At 36.6% G+C, this 18,286-nt stretch overlaps 1 protein-coding gene across 1 annotated transcript in view; it reads right to left on the bottom strand.

The window, feature by feature from the left end:
• col4a4 (collagen, type IV, alpha 4) overlaps positions 1-18,286 on the bottom strand; it is a 70,315-nt gene that overhangs the window by 26,336 nt on the left and 25,693 nt on the right. Inside the window, exons 5-23 of the mRNA XM_059034204.1 lie at positions 12,595-12,729; positions 11,795-11,839; positions 10,877-10,993; positions 10,584-10,646; positions 9,659-9,694; positions 9,075-9,137; positions 8,495-8,530; positions 7,642-7,683; positions 7,321-7,401; positions 5,991-6,035; positions 5,369-5,428; positions 5,231-5,278; positions 4,464-4,517; positions 4,002-4,062; positions 3,778-3,885; positions 2,513-2,524; positions 1,697-1,852; positions 668-757; positions 274-434 (exon numbers count right to left, since the gene is read on the bottom strand). Of these exons, the coding sequence (XP_058890187.1) occupies positions 274-434; positions 668-757; positions 1,697-1,852; positions 2,513-2,524; positions 3,778-3,885; positions 4,002-4,062; positions 4,464-4,517; positions 5,231-5,278; positions 5,369-5,428; positions 5,991-6,035; positions 7,321-7,401; positions 7,642-7,683; positions 8,495-8,530; positions 9,075-9,137; positions 9,659-9,694; positions 10,584-10,646; positions 10,877-10,993; positions 11,795-11,839; positions 12,595-12,729 (1,413 nt within the window). The remainder of the gene's footprint in view (positions 1-273; positions 435-667; positions 758-1,696; positions 1,853-2,512; positions 2,525-3,777; positions 3,886-4,001; positions 4,063-4,463; positions 4,518-5,230; positions 5,279-5,368; positions 5,429-5,990; positions 6,036-7,320; positions 7,402-7,641; positions 7,684-8,494; positions 8,531-9,074; positions 9,138-9,658; positions 9,695-10,583; positions 10,647-10,876; positions 10,994-11,794; positions 11,840-12,594; positions 12,730-18,286) is intronic.

Here is an 18,286-nt window from a genome sequence, read left to right as displayed (position 1 = left end):
AGGTCTGACTAGTCAGCGACCTTCCACACAATGTATTCACTTATTATAAATCACAAAAACAAATATTGTACTCAGGAACATTTATTAAACATAAAAAGCATTTTTTTGTTTGTTTGTTTTTTTTACTTTAGAATGCCATCATACATTCTATGCGCAGGATGACATCTATACGCAAAATATGCTTCCAAGTGTTCTCGCTCACTCTGTTGTATCAGGCCCTTGAGCAAATTGAAATACCCAAACATCCCATACACTGTAGGAACAGCAACTTACGCCTGGTCCTTGGTGGCCCATTTCCCCAGGAAAGCCATAATCCCCCCTATTCCCATCAATCCCTGGAAGCCCCAATGGTCCTTTCTGTCCAGGAGACCCTGGAGGACCAGGGGGACCCATCATAGGCTGAGGAGGTCCGCAGGCACAATATCCTGACTCTCCTGTTCAGGGTGGCAGGAAAACAATGTTAGCTTGTTTAATACAATCAAAATACAAACCCCACTTGCCCATCACTGAATCATTGGAAGCTTTTGCTGGGAAAAAAAAAATCAAAGTATTGATCTTACAACTAAAGCATCTTTTTTTCACATCTCTTTTTTGAGAAAAGATGGCGTGTCGGATTGTTTTATAGTACGACCCTTGAAAATGTTTGGTTTGTAAAAGCAAACTTTACCTTTGCAGCCTTTAAGTCCTGTGGGACCTGGCTGACCCAGCTGTCCTATACGTCCTGGAGCTCCTTTGGGGCCCGTGGTACAAAAGAATCCTACAGAAAAAAAAAAAAAAACATCAGCGAGAAACACAGGTTCCAATACAGGTTCTAGTTCTATCCTGACTAATTGAAAAAAAATAAGAAATGAAAAGGGCAGCTTCATCTTCCTACCAGTAATAGTTGCATCTCAGTAAATCTACACCGCATAAACATATTCAGATATAATTAATACAAAATCTGAAGTGAAATGAGTATTATTACTGTGAGTGGGCTGATCAATCGCTGTATTGTTCTCTTGGTCAATCCTTTCTAATTTTACCTTTGTGTCTGGCACAAATACACAGCCACTTCATTTAAACACATTGAATCGAGAAAAGAGATTTGCAATTGTGCCGTAAAGGTCTAAGAGTCTTAAAAAAATAGGGGTAGAACTGAATAGTTGACCAGTCGAATTGTAAAGAGACTAATTGCACATCACATGGTTGTGAAGTAATTGTGAAGAGTGTGTTTTAGAACATAAAAGAGCATCAGACATTATCAAAATGTATTTTTTTATTTGTTTATATTGGCAAACTGTCAACCTATTTGGCTATTTTTACCTCAACTATTCGACTTGGTGTCAATACTGAATATATAGCCAGCAACAACTGCTCTACTGTACAACACTTTACATGAAGCATGGAAAAGTAATAATTAGTTTAAACTACCACCTAAAAATACAACTTTACTCTGCTTCAGACTAAGAAACTGAACTCTGAAATACACAATGATTAACTTAAGGTTTAGAATGATAAAATGATTAAATGTACAGATTTCATACCAATTTTATTTTCACTTTACTTAAAACTCACAGTGTTATTTTAACCTATCAAAGCATTGCCATTATTGTATTACTGAAAATGACATGAATCAAGTCCATAATATCTTATATAGACATGATATGTCAGATGATTGTTCATCTTCTCATTGATCCTCTTCTGCATTTACTCATACCTGGGAGCCCAGGTGGACCAGGTTCCCCTGGCTCTCCTGCTCTGCCTGGCTTTCCTGGGGCACCTGGCTGTGGAGATGTTGGTTGCCCATCTCTCCCAGCATTCCCCTTCTCTCCTTTAATTCCTGGGAATCCAGGTGGTCCAGGGGGACCTGGGACTATAAAGAAATCAATAATAATAAAAAAGTAGAAAAATGGCAAGTACTCACCAAACATATATGTTTTATATACAAAAATGAAATGCACTAAAAAGAGCTGAATAAAAAAAGGAGACAATTCCAGGTCAAAGCAAAGGCATGCGGCCATAGTCAGCGTGTCATAGACCAATCCTTTAATAAAGAACTCAGAATGGTATTATACAGAAATAGGGCCTGCTTTTCAGAGTATTATACTTTTGGCAAGAAGATTAATGCTCAATATTGAGAAGAGTGGTGGTGGGGGGGGGGGGGGGGGGGTAATAATGTTTATACAATCTTCCCAACCTTCTCAACATCTTCTCAACCTCAACATCTTCTCAACCTTGTACATCTTGAATATAAAGCCAGCACAGAACCTTGTAGGATTAAGGTCTGTACAACACTATTATCTTTGCATTTCTTTATGTAGCGTAATAACCATATAATCATGCCTATAAGCTTGTATATCTCTGGATTACATATTGTCATATATCAACTAACTACAGTAACCCTAACAATGATAAAGTAAGATTTTAAACAGAGTACTTAGAACCGCTTTTTTTTCAGCCTCAGCAAAAGTATTTCTGTCTGAAGTTGTAGGACACTAGATGGGATTTCAAAGTTTCATTAAACGGTGCTCACCTTTGTCACATTCTGAGAACATCCCAAACACCAAAAACACCAATGGAAAGATGTTGATGAGGTCATGCGATTTAAGCATGCATCACAAAAACAAGAAAAAAAGAATTGAGCACAATGAAAATAAATGAAAACACAAGCAGCAGACCCCAAATGATATAAGGATTAAGGTAATCGTTATATCTGAGATGTGCTTCACTACATATCTAATAGTTCACTGAACAAGAAACAAATAAAACAAGAAAGTAAGAGAAGGGACAACATCCAACATAAAAACTGCACACAAATTCATCACAAGCACTATTTTAGTGTGAAGAATATAAAGGTTATTTTCTTCCAAACATTTTGATAGGTATTTAAGCTGACATAATAATGACCATGTTGTAATGTAACTGAAAAACAGTGCTTGAAAGGATTACTTTCATACGTATGGTTGTCATAACATGTCTTACACGCAGATTGAATATTTGCTAATCTATTGCCTGGTGAGGTAGGTCAGTAAAGAATTTGTTTTTGTTTTCAATCCAGTGCTACTGTGTTCAGATTCAAGACAAAATGCATGGGCGCAGACACAACCACATGCATCATTACAACATGCTGAAATCGAGAAAAGATGATACTTGCTGTATGTGACATTTAACAAAGGTCTAACACAATCACCAAATGGGAACATACATTTTGAACTACAGTATACATGAAATATACATTTGTACACACCTCTGATGCTTTTGTCAAAACTATACCAATAGCTTTTAAAGCTGGGGCCGGTTGCATGAATGTGGTTTAGACTAGTCTAAACTCCTAGACCAGTCTGAGTTTTGTCACTTAGACTAGTCTAATGAAAGTTAGCCAGTTGCATAAAAAGTTAGACTGACTTATTGTTAGCCTAAAATATTAGCCCTCCACCCCAGGCTACCTGAAGTTGTATGACGTTGTATTTAAAATCTTATTTAATTTAAATTAAATATCACAATCCAAGATAACTGCAATATGAGTCTAAGTGCAATTTCAAGAGTAACAGAAAAATATGAAGGGAGAGCAATTTCAGAAAGTGTGACAATAGCATCATTTTTGGACCTCTCAATTAAATCATTATTTATTTAACACATCCACCATAAACTGTAAAGCAAAATTCACTTCAACTTGAAAATTGTGCTTTGGCTGGAAGAATCAAGGAATTGGGTTCACATGTTCCCTAGTTTCTATGGGCATGAGACAATACCGAGCATCGTGTGATTTCAGTTACTGGTTTCAAATGCTTGTCATACCTGCAATACTTGTCATACCCGGGGGACCTGGCAAACCCCCAGGGCCACGTCGGCCAGCGTCTCCATCAGGGCCAGGGGGACCATAAGGACCTGGGTCTCCAATACTGCCTGTAACAAAACCATGAAAACTTTCACTAGGCGTCCTTTTGTCAGTTGGAAACTCCATTGGGGACAATCTATAAAAGTGAGCTGACAGCCAGTTATTACCAATGTAATTAAAATACCTGGCCTACGAGGATCTGTGTAAGTCACTGGGCCTTTAGGGCCTGGGTCACCTTTCTGCCCCTGATAGGATAAAAAAAAAAAAAAATGTTACTTTCCAAAAAACTGAATAAATTAACTCATGTAGAAATACTAAAAGAAAGTTCTAATAATATTTGACAAACAATGAGACTAAAACATTTTTTAATGTACACTGTATCAATATTGAAATGTATTCAATATTGGATCACTTTCATATGTTAGTGGGTTCCTAGTGGTAAAGTGTTTACATATTTTAATGGTTCCATGCTTTGATTTAGGTTTCTAGTTTTATAATGTTTTCATCTTGAATGTACGTATATTATTGGAAGCTGAGCGATAGACCAATACGATGCACTGAATAAAATTCTACACTAATACTGGTAAATGCTTGTATGATGTATGTCATTTTGAAATCAATTTTCTTTGTCAGTTCGACATTTTACCCTTTGTCCGTGGTTTCCATTCAGCCCAGGAAGGCCGAGAGATCCTTTTTCTCCCTGTATACGTGAACAATAAATAATTCACAAATAATGGTACCTCATATCTCCGTTACCCAAGATCAGCAACACTTTTTAATGGCAAAATGAGCTATACATGTAAGCTATCTGCACAGTAGGTTTGGGCATTTCATGTTACCATGTGGGGCATGATCTTCCAATTAGGAACTTATTGAATGTTAAAGCAAAAATGTTAAGCATGTGTTCTATTGCATAAAGTGTTACCTTCAGTCTTTAATTAACTCCTATTTCTTGATAGGAGAAAAATTAATGTAAATGTTACAAAATAAGAAACAAGCACCTTGAGGGTAGATTGAGAGATCTTGGATTATATTACTTAGTTGTGTGGTTCTAGTTTTATAAAATTAACAAACATTTTACCTCTCTCAAATATAGGAGTTAATTAAAGACTGGAGTAAAAAACACTTTGAAAATATGGCCCATCATGTTTTAAACTAAAAAAACTGGACATCTGAGAAGAACATCTCAGATATAATGATTAACAAAGGTCATTTGGTGCTTACTGCATGTGTTCATAAGAGTTACGACACTACGTTGTTAGCTATTAGTTTGCTTGCCATTTCAGTTCATTGTGCATTTAAATTAAAATTACATTTTATATATTGAGATAGCTTTAATTTTCTTTCCTGACTGTGTATTTTGACATGCTGTAGGGTCCAATACATTTAAAACAGTAGTTCAAATTGACCAACCTTGACTCCTTGAAGAAAACCAGGTCGACCAGGAAATCCAGGTTCACCCTGTAAGACACCAGTAAAATTGGTCAAGTGGCGTCCAAGTAACAGCACTCCACAATGACAGCTGTTCTGGTTCATGTCTAGGTTTCTTACCCGACTCCCAGGAAATCCTACTATTCCTTTTTCACCCTTTTCTCCAAAAGCAGGCAAGCCCTGTAACAGTGAATTTGAATTCAAAGAGAAATGTAAAAGCAGTCCAACTGCCACTTTATTTGTAAAATGTGCCAGTCTGGCAATGGGTATTAAAATACAAAAAAATGAATATATACAGCTATGGCCAAAAGTTTTGCATCACCCCTATAGAATTAACTAATTTTGCTTCATATAGTTGCATGAAACCTGCTGAATAATGTTACGCAGATATATTGAATTACATACCGCTTTGTAGTTTTCCATATACTTAACGAAAAACTGACAAATTGGAAAATGTGACATTTCAAAATCGAACATGAACTACTGTACTCTCTATTATGGCTTCCAGTAGACATTTACAGTATCATTCTATAGTTTCTTTGATGTTAAATAATATATATTAAAAACTATATATATATATATATATATATATATATATATATATATATATATATATATATATATATAGTTTTTAATTATGTCTCAATCCTAAAATTGTAGGTGATGCAAATCTTTTAGCCACAGCTGTATATACATATATACACTGTATTCTGTATTTGTGAAAAAGCAATAGTGAGCTTACTTGTAGCCCATTAAGTCCTGGATATCCTGGCCTTCCTCTATTTCCCTAAAAAAAAAAAAAAAAAAAAATACATATATATATATATATATATATATATATTATATATATATATATATACACACAGTATTCATGTGTGTCCCAACATTCTTTACTTCTAAATTAAAATAAAGGATTGGAACAGATTAATACTCTATAGAACAGTACAGTCAGGACTTAAATTGTCATGGAATATTTTCTGGAGCCCAACCACAACCCCCCCCCCCCCCCGGCAAATATAAAGAAAAAAAAAAAGGATAATTTTAACATATTTACACATATTTTATTTTAAACCAAACCAATTTGTTCAGTTTTGCAAGCATTTCTTACACATTTTGCTTCTCTGTTTCCGTAGCCAACTAGGAAATTACATAAAAGTACAGTTAAGTAAAACTTCAAATAAGTAAAACGCTAAGACAAATACGGGAATCAACCTTATTTCCAAGTGCAACTCTGGACTTCCACAGAGAAGGTCTCCGATTCCCAACACATTAAGTAAATGACATTGCTATAAAAAGACAGGCGCTACATTCTCAGTTTTAGATTGACAAATTACTATAAAGGGAAAAAAAAGGTTTTCATAAACTAGTGCTGACAGTGTTCTAATTGTTTCTCGGGTCTTTGAGTCAAGTACTTCAATTCGTTATATTGTTTCAAACTAGTTAAGCTCATACATTCTCATGCAACCAAACCAATATCTGGTTTCAGGTCTGCTGGTAGTAGTGACTTATTTCAATCAGGGAAACAAAGCAAATACATTGTGTCAAGTTTACACAGCAGTTAACTCGTTTACAGTTGCACACAGACAGCACAAGCAACAACCAGGGAAAGGAAGGACAGATGCACACATCTAGATACAGCCATGGTGCTCCTGTTGTTATGCTGCTCTCCATATACTGTACGTTAATATTTTCACTTGTAATTGCCATGAAAATAAATTGCTACAGTTCTCGTGAAAACAGATGTTCATAATTATTTTTAGTCAAGTTGTATTTTGTATTGTTTTCACTACAGACTCAGGCTGAAGTCAAGGTGTTAAAATATTTACCGGAGCTCAACTCTGGACAGCTCCGGCTGAATTTCAGCCCTGAGTACAATGCATAAAAGTACTTGCTTGACAAACATAAACATGCATTTACTATAAGCAATAGTTATTGCAAGGCATTTTCCGAGGGTCAGATGATATTTTATTACCTGCAGTACTATCCATGCAACCAAGTGCACCTTCAAACACAGCAAGCAAGGCCTGTACATCGGCAGCAATTTGTTTTAAAATATGTTTAAGCTTTCTTACCTTTTCACCTTTATGATACAAATCTTCTGGAGGCTCAACTAATTCAAAAGGTCCAGGGGGCCCAGGTGGGCCTTGCTCTCCCTATGGATGTCAAATAGGATACATGGCGTTCAGAGCAGAAATCATATGTTCACTTCACCAATAGAATGTGGGGTTTCAGAAACAAGCATCAATGCCTTAATGACAGACATCAAAGCATCGCTATAGATATCTGAAATAAACCATTCTAAAGATACAGGTTAGGTTTGAAGTGTATTTCATATGTGGACCAGGACAGCTTCTCCTTTTTAACTGTATTGCCAAAATTCATTAGTCACTTACTGGGTCGCCTTCAAAACCTGGTAGAGGTCCCCCTGGTACTCCCTAAACAAAATAAACATTTTAAAGCATACTGTAAACAAAACTGATGATCTTTAGTCCATCTGAGATGGCTTATAAACTTATAATACAGCAAATGTTCCTAAATGTTTAAATACTTATCTGAATAACAGTAAATGCTGAAATGTATTTTTTTTTGTATCTCCACCTTTTAAAAACCATTCTATTTTCACCATCAGTGAATTATTAAACTAAATAAAAACATAAAAAAATATAAAATAACAAGACACGTGAAATGTCCCCTTCTTGTAATGGACAGAGCGATCTTTAGCAGAAATATTTTTGATCTTTGATGCTACGGGTGTCTTTTTCTTTGAAGACATTTTAAACAAATTCTGCAGCTGTGCTGCAGTATATTCAGCCATTTACAAACTAAACTGGCTGCCAGGTTCCTAACTGCAGTGTAACAGGTAGTGCGTGCATAAGGCAAATACTTGCTGTAGTAATTCTTTCAGAAATGGGAATCTTCACGGAGAACAACATATTACACGGCAATGGGTACATTTCACTGAAATTGTGAAATCCGTGATAACCATTAGCATAACCATTAGCATTATTTATAACTATGATTACCCTATATGGTTACCCAAAGCTTTTACTGGGGTTCTCTCTTGTTTTAACTCATTTACCATATTAAATGAACAAAATCACCAAACCACCTACTAGTATGTGCATTGGGAGGAATGTGTTTGTAGATGAACATAGCTAAAGGAAACCACTACAGGGCGACAGAGAAGTGATTGGATACTTGCTTGGTTTGTTTGACACATTCAAATGTCAAGGAAGGCAGTCTTACCGGAGGACCCCGCAACCCAGCTCTACCAGGAGCCCCCTGTAAAAGAGTCAATGGTTAGAGAATATCACAATAGCAAGCTGTAGTGTTACAGAGGTGTGTTTAACATGGTAAAGTGAATGCCTTCTAACATGTCGTGATTACATGATGGAAATACCAGAAAATATGTTATTAGTATTTTCTGCACTTGTGACAGGTATATCATTTAATATGATGCCTGTTTTGGCAATAAAACAAAAACTAAATATCAGCATTGGAAGTAAATGCAAACATTTGGGGTGCCACTGCACTGTTTCCTATTTTTAAAGACAGGCCACAGAGAACCAGAAACCTGAAGGCATAGAGGGATAGTTCAGGTACTGCATTAGTGAAGGCACTATACTACTATTGCTAGATTATAATTTATATTATTCTTTTGGAAATGTAAGGCTGACCAAACAGGGTCGTTAACAGTAAAGACACTGTCATTTCATGTCCTCGTGGTTAATAAAAACATATTTTGCCCAAGGTATATGTTGAAGGAATGGTTATACTAGTTTGAATGTTAAACAGTAAAAGAAGGGCAATAAAATAAGTTGCTTACCTTTGTGCCACCAGGACCGCTTCGCCCTACTGGTCCACTAGGACCAGGAATACCTTCTGCTCCCTGGAAATAAGGTTTTAAACATAACTTCAAACATAAATACCCCTCACAGCATTTCAATAAATCTACTAGCTCCAGATATAGAATGCATGTCTCTGCCTCTTTACCTCTCTTGCAGTAGTCAATGTCTACTTTAGTGTGTGTGTGTGTGTGTGTGTGTGTGTGTGTGTGGTAATTCTGTGACTGGTCTGGTTTTGTTAAATATTTGTTGCCTGTGAATGTATTGCTCATGAGTGTAGTTGTATTTTTGTGATGTAGACTAATGTCCAATGCAGCCAGGTCAGGATCCCCAAACTCAGGTCTTCAGAAGTGAAAGACATGAGAAGCCTAAAGAAATAGCCACCTTGACACTCTTCAGACATGCAGGCTGACTGATTGCCTAAATATTGTGTATCATTTTATGTATGGACTCAGAAAGACACTTTTCAGTGAAAAGATATTCGGTTTTATAAACTTGACTTATCTAAATTTACCTTGAAAGAAGAAATATTAGCTTTAAAATGTAAATGAAAAAGCATACTTACAGGACATCCAAGTTTCCCGGGAATGCCCCTTTCTCCCTAAAATAAAAGGGACAAGGGATATAACATTAGGAATTCGGGGTAGTAGCCATTTAAAATTCCATACAGCTATGTCCAAAAGTTTTGCATCACCTAGAATTTTAGGATTGAGACATAATTAAAAAGAAACTACATGCACATAATTTAGATCTTTTATTTAAACATCATGTAATCAAAGAAACTACAAACTGATGTCACAAAAGTCTACTGGAAGCCATCATAGTAGTACAGTATTTCATGTTAGATTTCAACATGTCACATTTTTTTAATTTTTGTCAGTACTTTTGGCCATAGTTGTACAGTACCAGTGCTTACCATGGAATTCGTTTCATATGAAACTTCTTCCTAAGGTCCAAAAGAGTGTCTAGCTCCTTCAAAAAGCATTAACTAAAAGATGAAACCTTTATAAGGTAATTAAAGTAAACAGAATACATACATGTGTGTGATCTCTGGGTAAGTATTTAAGACATTAACACTATTTTATATAGACAAAAGTGTTCTTCTGTAACAGCCCCATTGATATTATAAACACTCAGTTTCACTGCAGTTTCCATTTCATACATCTAGAGGTCCCTAAAGTCACACATTTAATTGATACTGTTTAATTTTTTTAAGGACCCATAGGACATAGAATATAATTCACTCTTCAAGTACTGTAGCAAGGACTTTCTTTTATTTTATTTACCCCTCAAAATATATGCAGTTTTTGTCATAGTTTTGTTTTATTTAGTCTGCCTTATTATTTTTCTCTGTTAACTAACCAACCAGTCAGAGAGAAATACAGATTACTACTCTGACAAAGAACAAAATAAATTGAACTCTGCTGGTGTATACACACAACTGTAGGATTTTGAAACTCCCAAAATAAAATTCTGAAACACAGACTTACAGGTGGGGCCTCTTGAAACAGTTCGACAGGATCTCCCTTTTGGCCCTTTTGGCCTGGAAAACCCTGTGAAGGCAGAAAAATGTTATTGTAAAATGAGTATTAGGTCCATTACTCTATATTTCATCTGCAGAACTGTATAAATGCTCCATGCTGATATATAATAATAAACATTATACAACACCTGCACAGAGATCTAGCATTGAATAACCTTTTTGTAGCTAGCTAGATCTGTACTGTAGACTTCTATATGTCTATGGTGTTTATACCACCGTATGGTATTGGTTTGCTCTTACCATTCTGCCAGTTGGTCCAGGAAATCCATAATTTCCTGGGAAACCTGGGTCACCCCTTGATCCGTTACAGCCATCTAAACCTGGAAGACCCCTTGAGCCAACAGAACCAGGAAAGCCCTGTGTAGATACAATGACTAAAGTGAGTGTACATTATATTTAACATGCTGTTTTGGAGTGCAAAACGTCCTGTGACTCAACCTTTTAGCATGGCACAACAGGGTCAAATGAAGTGTTCATTTATTTCCCATGATTCTATGTAAATGAGGGAAGAGCGGTTTAAATGTACCTGAAATCATACACGTAACCTAAGCCCTATAATCTTGTCATGTCAAGGACTGTTTTAGGGACTGTGCTGTCAAGGACTGTTCTAGCGAATGTGTTGTTAAGGACTGTTTTTTTAAAGTCCAGATTACAGTTCATGAAACTGTTTCAGCGAAGAATAGCAGGTCGATTCTCATGTGTTCAGTCTTTCTTTTTTAGATCCCTAAAATCATCCGTACTGTTTTGTGAAAAGGGCTGTGTAACAATATTTAAAAAAAAACAGTAAGTGTATCCTGGTTCAATGAAGAGGTCATTAGTCAAGAAAATATAGCCAGCCCATGTAGTATTGAGAGCCTCGGTGCGGGAGGTTCAAAGATGCAGTCCACACATGCGGGTGCTGAACTTGATTCTTGACAAGTCACAAAGAAGATGTGATATAACAAGCAAATCAGGGGTCACAACCCACAACCCACAACCCAGGTCAGCAGTAGTATGAGTTGGTATGAATTTAGAGAACTGACGATAAATCATAAATATCTGCTCTGAGCAAAATTTGTTTTAACAAGTGTAGATAACAATACATGGCTGTTTAATTTGATAACAATGTTCAATTTAACAATTTACCATAATTATTTACAAAAACGAATAAGAACTTACAGGAACACCATCCGCCCCAGGAAATCCTGGAGGACCAGCAAAGGCCTTAAAAACAACAGGGATCAGGGTTTAGAAGATGAAAAACACATGGGATAATACATGACAAATTGCCTCTTAATAATAAATGACTACATACAGAGCTTGTCTCATAGCAACAGAATGTATACTGCCTCAACTTGATAAGGCCAAAAATAGGCAGTTCAGTGAACACATGTGCTATTGGCTAGAAACACATTTGTATTATTATTATTATTTATTTCTTAGCAGACGCCCTTATCCAGGGCGACTTGCAATTGTTACAAGATATCACATTATTTTTACATACAATTACATTATTTTTACACATTATTTTTACATACAATTACCCATTTATACAGTTGGATTTTTACTGGAGCAATCTAGGTAAAGTACCTTGCTCAAGGGTACAGCAGCAGTGTCCCCCACCTGGGATTGAACCCACGATACTCCGATCAAGAGTCCAGAGCCCCAACCACTACTCCACACTGCTGTTGTATGTCTTGGTTCAGACAATTGACTCTTTCACCCTGCGACCTGAAGCTGTAGAAGATGATAAACCACATTTCCTGGAGGCGAACACTTGAACCTAACTGGACTTGTCTGCTGCCTCACCAGGTTGCTGTTGCTTGCAAAGTCAAACGTTTTTTCCTTCCTAGTGCTGCCCATGGGTCTCCACCCAACTAGTCGCGACCAGGATGCAGCAAGTTCTCTATTGCACGTCATGCAGGTAGTTTTCTATGTGGGAGCAACTAGCTCAGCAGATAATACAATAAGGTATTCACCTTTTCCCCTTTCTCCCCAGCTTGCCCTGCAGGACCAGGTTGACCCCTCGGTCCTGGCTCCCCCTGCTCGCCTGGAGGGCCTGGGAATCCTGGGGGCCCAATGGGACCCCGAGGGCCAAGCTCACCTTGTTCCCCCTGAAAAACAAGGACTGTTAGCATAGCGTGAACACAATGGGTTTCAATAACACTTTAGGACACAATAAAACAAAATATAAAAAAATATAAAACTGGGATTTTGTGTGAAATAAATAAATAAAGCATCTCTGGGGCATAATATCAGATGGAACTACTTTAAACATTCAGTAAAATGGAACTGTGGAATTATTCATTTTCATTGGACACCACCTATTGTAGTTTATATGTTGTTGAGAGAATCATAGAATACAGCTGCGTATCAACTGTAATAGCACTATGCCAAAGCATGTTGTCTTTATCATTGTATCAGCCACCTTGATTACCGGTCAAAGTTAATGGTGCCCACCACAGTGCCATTAGATTTGAAAGGAGCAATTTCCATAACATGATTTAAGAATTACTATCAGTTGTAGAAGAAACAGCAGCAGATGCTTAATAATAAGATGTCCAAGTTCTGTAATATAGTGTGAACTGCGAACTTGTAAGTAGCGTATAGTACTGCAAAAATAGAACTATAATATATAAGTGTTATATGAAGTTATGTACAGGCTGCTCCACTATATACATACTGCCAGGGATATGTAATGGTGACAATAAAATGATCAACCATTAAGGTGTGTTTCATAAATTGATACTTTTTTTGCATTTCAATAGAACTGCAATGAACATGATCCTATGTTAAAGGTGAATTTGCAATTGCTTTGAGTTAAAGGGCTTTTCAATTTAAACATTGCAAACATTTACAAACAGTTATGCTAATATCACTTATGTTCCTAGACTAAACCTGATAAGACATTATTTAGATTGCAACTGATTAATTAGGACACATTTGTCATGCACATCACACAAGAGTTAATTTCGATTTACAATATTAGCATATGGGAATAATGTGGGATATCAGGTTTGTACTGGGGGGCACAGAACTATCCTATATGATACAGTGTCGAAACCATTTTGATCTCATTTTTCAGAGAGCACAGCTGTTTTGTGACAGGTTTGAAACACTTTTTAATTAACATTCCCCACCAATTCCTTCCCTAAGTCACATCACTCCCACTTAAGTACATCTGACTTTTCCTTCTGAGGCAGGCCCAAACTGCGTATAAATCAAAAGCAAATTCAGGCCACAAAGCAAGATCATTAACGCCTTGCCAATGACGTAGTGCAACCAATTGCCGTGCCACAGATGCTGTAAATCTTCAATCATGGATTCTTATGGATTTAATGTATACTTATACGTGTTCAAACTCAAAAATTACAGTGTTATTGAAAACGTTAAAAAATAATAATGATATTATTATGCCGCATTTCTCCTTTTCAAAGCACCTCTGCTAGACATGTTTTGACTTATCACTGAAAAACATTATGGTCTCTTGCTGCCATTATTAGCGTTTGCTGGTTGCCTGCTGTTTCACTAAACACCTTAATACCTTAGGCAGGTGTATAAATAATGATGGAAGTGAGCCGAGAATTATGTTATATGAAGATGACACTGCTTCTCACAAATACTGTTTAATATGTGCTAAATGGTTAAATTAGCATTACATTGATATTATACACATATGTTCTGTTCTGATGTATAGAAATTTGCTAAACATTGGAAACACTTCCTCATTCAGGACAGTTGAAAATCTGCGGCAAAGTCTGTCCGAAGTCACCTCTGTGGAAACATCATGAAACATCATGATGTTGCCATCTGTGAAAGTCAGACTTGCTGTCTTGTCCATTGGGACAGAAATACTGATTTTATTTATTGTACGTAACATAAGCAGTCATGTGTGCGATAGCTGATTTGCCCAAAAGTGTGTTAAATAACAGCAATTTTTTTTGCCCAACCACTAGGGCAAAAATTAAGGGGTCCTTCCTTTCATCTCCCCTTCTTTGAAAGTTTTGTTTTCTAGAAGAGAGGTCAGTGGAGCAGGAGTTAACATTAGAACGACCGTGTTTATACACATACTTAGAACAGCCACGATCAGTCAGTTTGACCAGCGTATTAAAAACAACATAAATATTATAATGAAAGGACAAACGATTGAATGTAAGTCGTAGTTTTATTCAGGAACTTCATATAAAGCATCTACACAACGAAACATTGTTAATAAACATACATTTGAACAGAAATGTGTTTATATATAGACATATTACATAAAGCACAACCTCAAAAAATTGTAAAAGATTTAATAAATATTTGAAAATAAATGTGTCTATATACAGGTATATCATGTACATACAAAACTACAACTGAAACGATGTATATAAGTATCAATTTTTTTTTAATAAATGGGTTTATATTGCTTACACAACAAAGCTCATATACACAACCGAAGCTATGCGTTTATGGCACCATATACTAGTGCAATGAAAGCTTCAGTTCCTCCAAGGGCACTGACCAGGGATCATCTTGTAGTTGTCGGTGGGCTTCTGCTTCAGTGCAGAGTTGTATGTGGTGAAGCGTATGCATGTCAATAGGTGAAAAGCACTCAATGTGCTCTCATCAATGTTGCGTTTGCCGTGTGCCCTGGAACTTCCCTCAAAATATTATGTTCACCCCTTCTACCTGCAGGTTCAACACCAGGATTTACAGTGTTCCAAACAGTGCCATCATTACCAGCCTCTTGAGTGCCAGGTGGTGCTGATGCTACCGCTAGAGATGCGGCTGCCTCAGATGAAGTAGCGGCAGGATCAGGTACAGGGAAAAATGCAGGTGAAGTAGCTGAAAACCTTGCAGGGGCTGCCACAGGATTGCTTCTTCTCCCACGCGATCTCCTGCAACATTCTTCATGCACTCGGTCCAGGCACTTCTGCTGCATCAGAATCATTGTTTGGTAAACGTTGCAATAATTGCAAACACTGCTTTGCTGTCCTGCGTCTTCTGCAATCCATGTTCAATGTGTATTGGGGTAACAATGAATTTCTTAGAAAAACAAGTGACTTATATAGTAACCAGAGTGCAGACAGACAGCCTGTCACCGTTAGCTGTCAAGGCTGATTGATGGCCTATCAGGAGGCTCATTGAAACAATATAAATGTCAGATAACCGCTCATTTGAGGAATGCAGACTGATATAATCAAACTTCAATACATGGCACCATGTCCCGACTGATAAATACAAATAATACCGCAACATTTAATTGTTATATGTTTTATATGTAGCGGTCAATTTGACCGCTCCTGGTCAAAATAGTATTTTATCTCCCTAATTTTTGCAGCTACGCGATTCTTTTTTTGTCAGGGTAATTAGTACATATATTTAGGAAGTCACAAAAGCTCTGTATCTTAAAACGCACGCTTTGCAATTTAAATTTAAATTCCAAAAACAGTCAAAATGACCACCTTGTTTGTTCTGGTGTTAAGGGAACACATCACCTGATTCAACTCTTTATTACAGTTTACAGTTTATGTGTCTTTCATTGCAGTCTTTGCACTTTGAAGTAGACATGATGGTGATCTTTTTTATTTGAACACAATGGTATTGAGTTGGTAGAAGCACTCAATACAGTAAAACCACAAGGGTTTCCTCCTATACCATTTGTAATCATGGTCTGTAAACTTTGAGGAAAGCAAGCATGGATTTTTACCCTTTCTCATGAACTTTACTTGCATCCCATAGTTTTACAGTTTTGGTTGGAGGTACAAAGCTACCCGTCAGATGGAGAGGTCAGAGAGAACCTGACAGCTGATCCAACCTTAACATGCTATGTGGCAGGCAGGATTGCCTCTCTCTTTCTTTTAGTTCAGAAGCCTGTAACAATTGGAAGTCTTTTTAAGACCCTATTGATATCGTGTAATAACAACTATTTTCTGGCCCTGCCTAATGTGACTAGCACAGCGCATTTAAGTCGCAGAACAGCCGTCCAAATAAAGAGAAGCAACGCCATGTAGTATGGAAAAGGACAAATTGGTGTGGTTAAAGTAGACGGTATAATATGCCCACTTTGCCTTCCAGTGCCAGTAGCTGTATTGTCTTCTGGGCCAAATACTAACCGAACCAAGAACAAGCTCTGGAATTATACAGTGTAGAATATTATAGTGCTGTTACAGGTACTATTTTCTAGATACCATAGGTATAGTTTCCTATAGTGTTTCAGATGTTAACTCTAAAGTGATTGCACATTACCTGATTTGATACAGGAATCCTGTTATGTCTACTGAAACATAAAGACTTGTTATATAACCTGATAAAGCAGTTTTGTGAGGTCACACTGAGTTACTGCACTCACATTTACCAAGATCTCTATCTTGGTTTGATGTTCCAATTGAGTCGATGTGATAAGACTCCACTGGGATTACGGTTTCAAGATCTATCTGTAAAGATTGCTGCAGGCACTCAGCCCAATGGGGGTGGGGGAGGGGGGGGGGGGGGGGGGGAGGGGGGGGGGGGGGGTAGTAACCTAGTTAGCATTGAGTATATGTTTGTTACTGTTCCAATCACTTTGATACTGGGTTTAACTTGGATGCTAATTTTACACAAGCTTCAGAGTTCGAGTGACAACAAGAGCAGACAACAAAAGTTTATTAATATCACTTTTTATGATATTAAAGCTTTGTGTAAGCGTCTGAATGTTCTGTATGTGACTGAATAGAGCAAAAGCTTTGAGATTAAAGAGAGCTAAATATGATTAGTGCTCAAAAGGCATGTATACAAAAGCAAAATTGGCCGTTCTACAGCTATGGCCAAAAAGATTGAGGCATAATTAAAATAATAATAATAATACTAATAATATACATATATATATATAACATAATTTAGATATTTTATTTAAAATCATGTAATTAAACTACAAAATGATATCACACAAGTCTACCAGAAGCCATAATAGTATTATAGTATTACAGTATTTCATGTTAGATTTCGAAATGTCAAATTTTTCTACTTTTTTCATTAAGTATATAGAATACTACAAAGTGGTATGTAATTCAATATGGTAATATAACATTATTCAGCAGGTTTCAGTCCACTTTATGAAGCAAAATTAGATAATTCTATAGGGTAATGCAAAACATATGGCCTTTGCTGTACTTTGATCTTGAGGCTTATTATATGACAACAACAAAACTAACCACATAATAGGGAAAGGATGAGAACATTAGTAAATAAATACAAAACCAATAATACAAGTTACCCAGGTAACAAACAATATCTACGTGGCTAGCCTTAGTACTTATGAACACACACCACACCAAACGCATGCATTACTTTGTTTTATATCTATGGATTAACCACAACTAATTTGTACAGATTCATGCATATCCAGGGTGGAGATTAATTTAAACGAAAGTAATCTATCTTAACTGTTCAATGGTGAAGGGTTCTATAAGAAAATAAACAATGAAATCAGTAACATCTATGTCAAATATGTAAAAACAAAATTAAAACTACAGTATCATGAAAAAATGTGATTGCCGTGATCTACATTCACAGCATGTCCTTGATAAAATGTAAGTGTGGCATACAGTCTATGTGTGGATAAATAGGCAGACAGATGGCTTCATATCCCCAAATTCTCATTCTCCCAAGAACATTTAAATGGTTGCTAAGCGTAATTTCTTGCTAGTT

Source organism: Acipenser ruthenus, chromosome 12, assembly GCF_902713425.1.
Source record: "Acipenser ruthenus chromosome 12, fAciRut3.2 maternal haplotype, whole genome shotgun sequence".
In the NCBI taxonomy this organism is placed as follows: domain Eukaryota; kingdom Metazoa; phylum Chordata; class Actinopteri; order Acipenseriformes; family Acipenseridae; genus Acipenser; species Acipenser ruthenus.
Note: the sequence above shows the minus strand (reverse complement) of the source record. Positions and strands in the feature narration are given on the sequence as shown.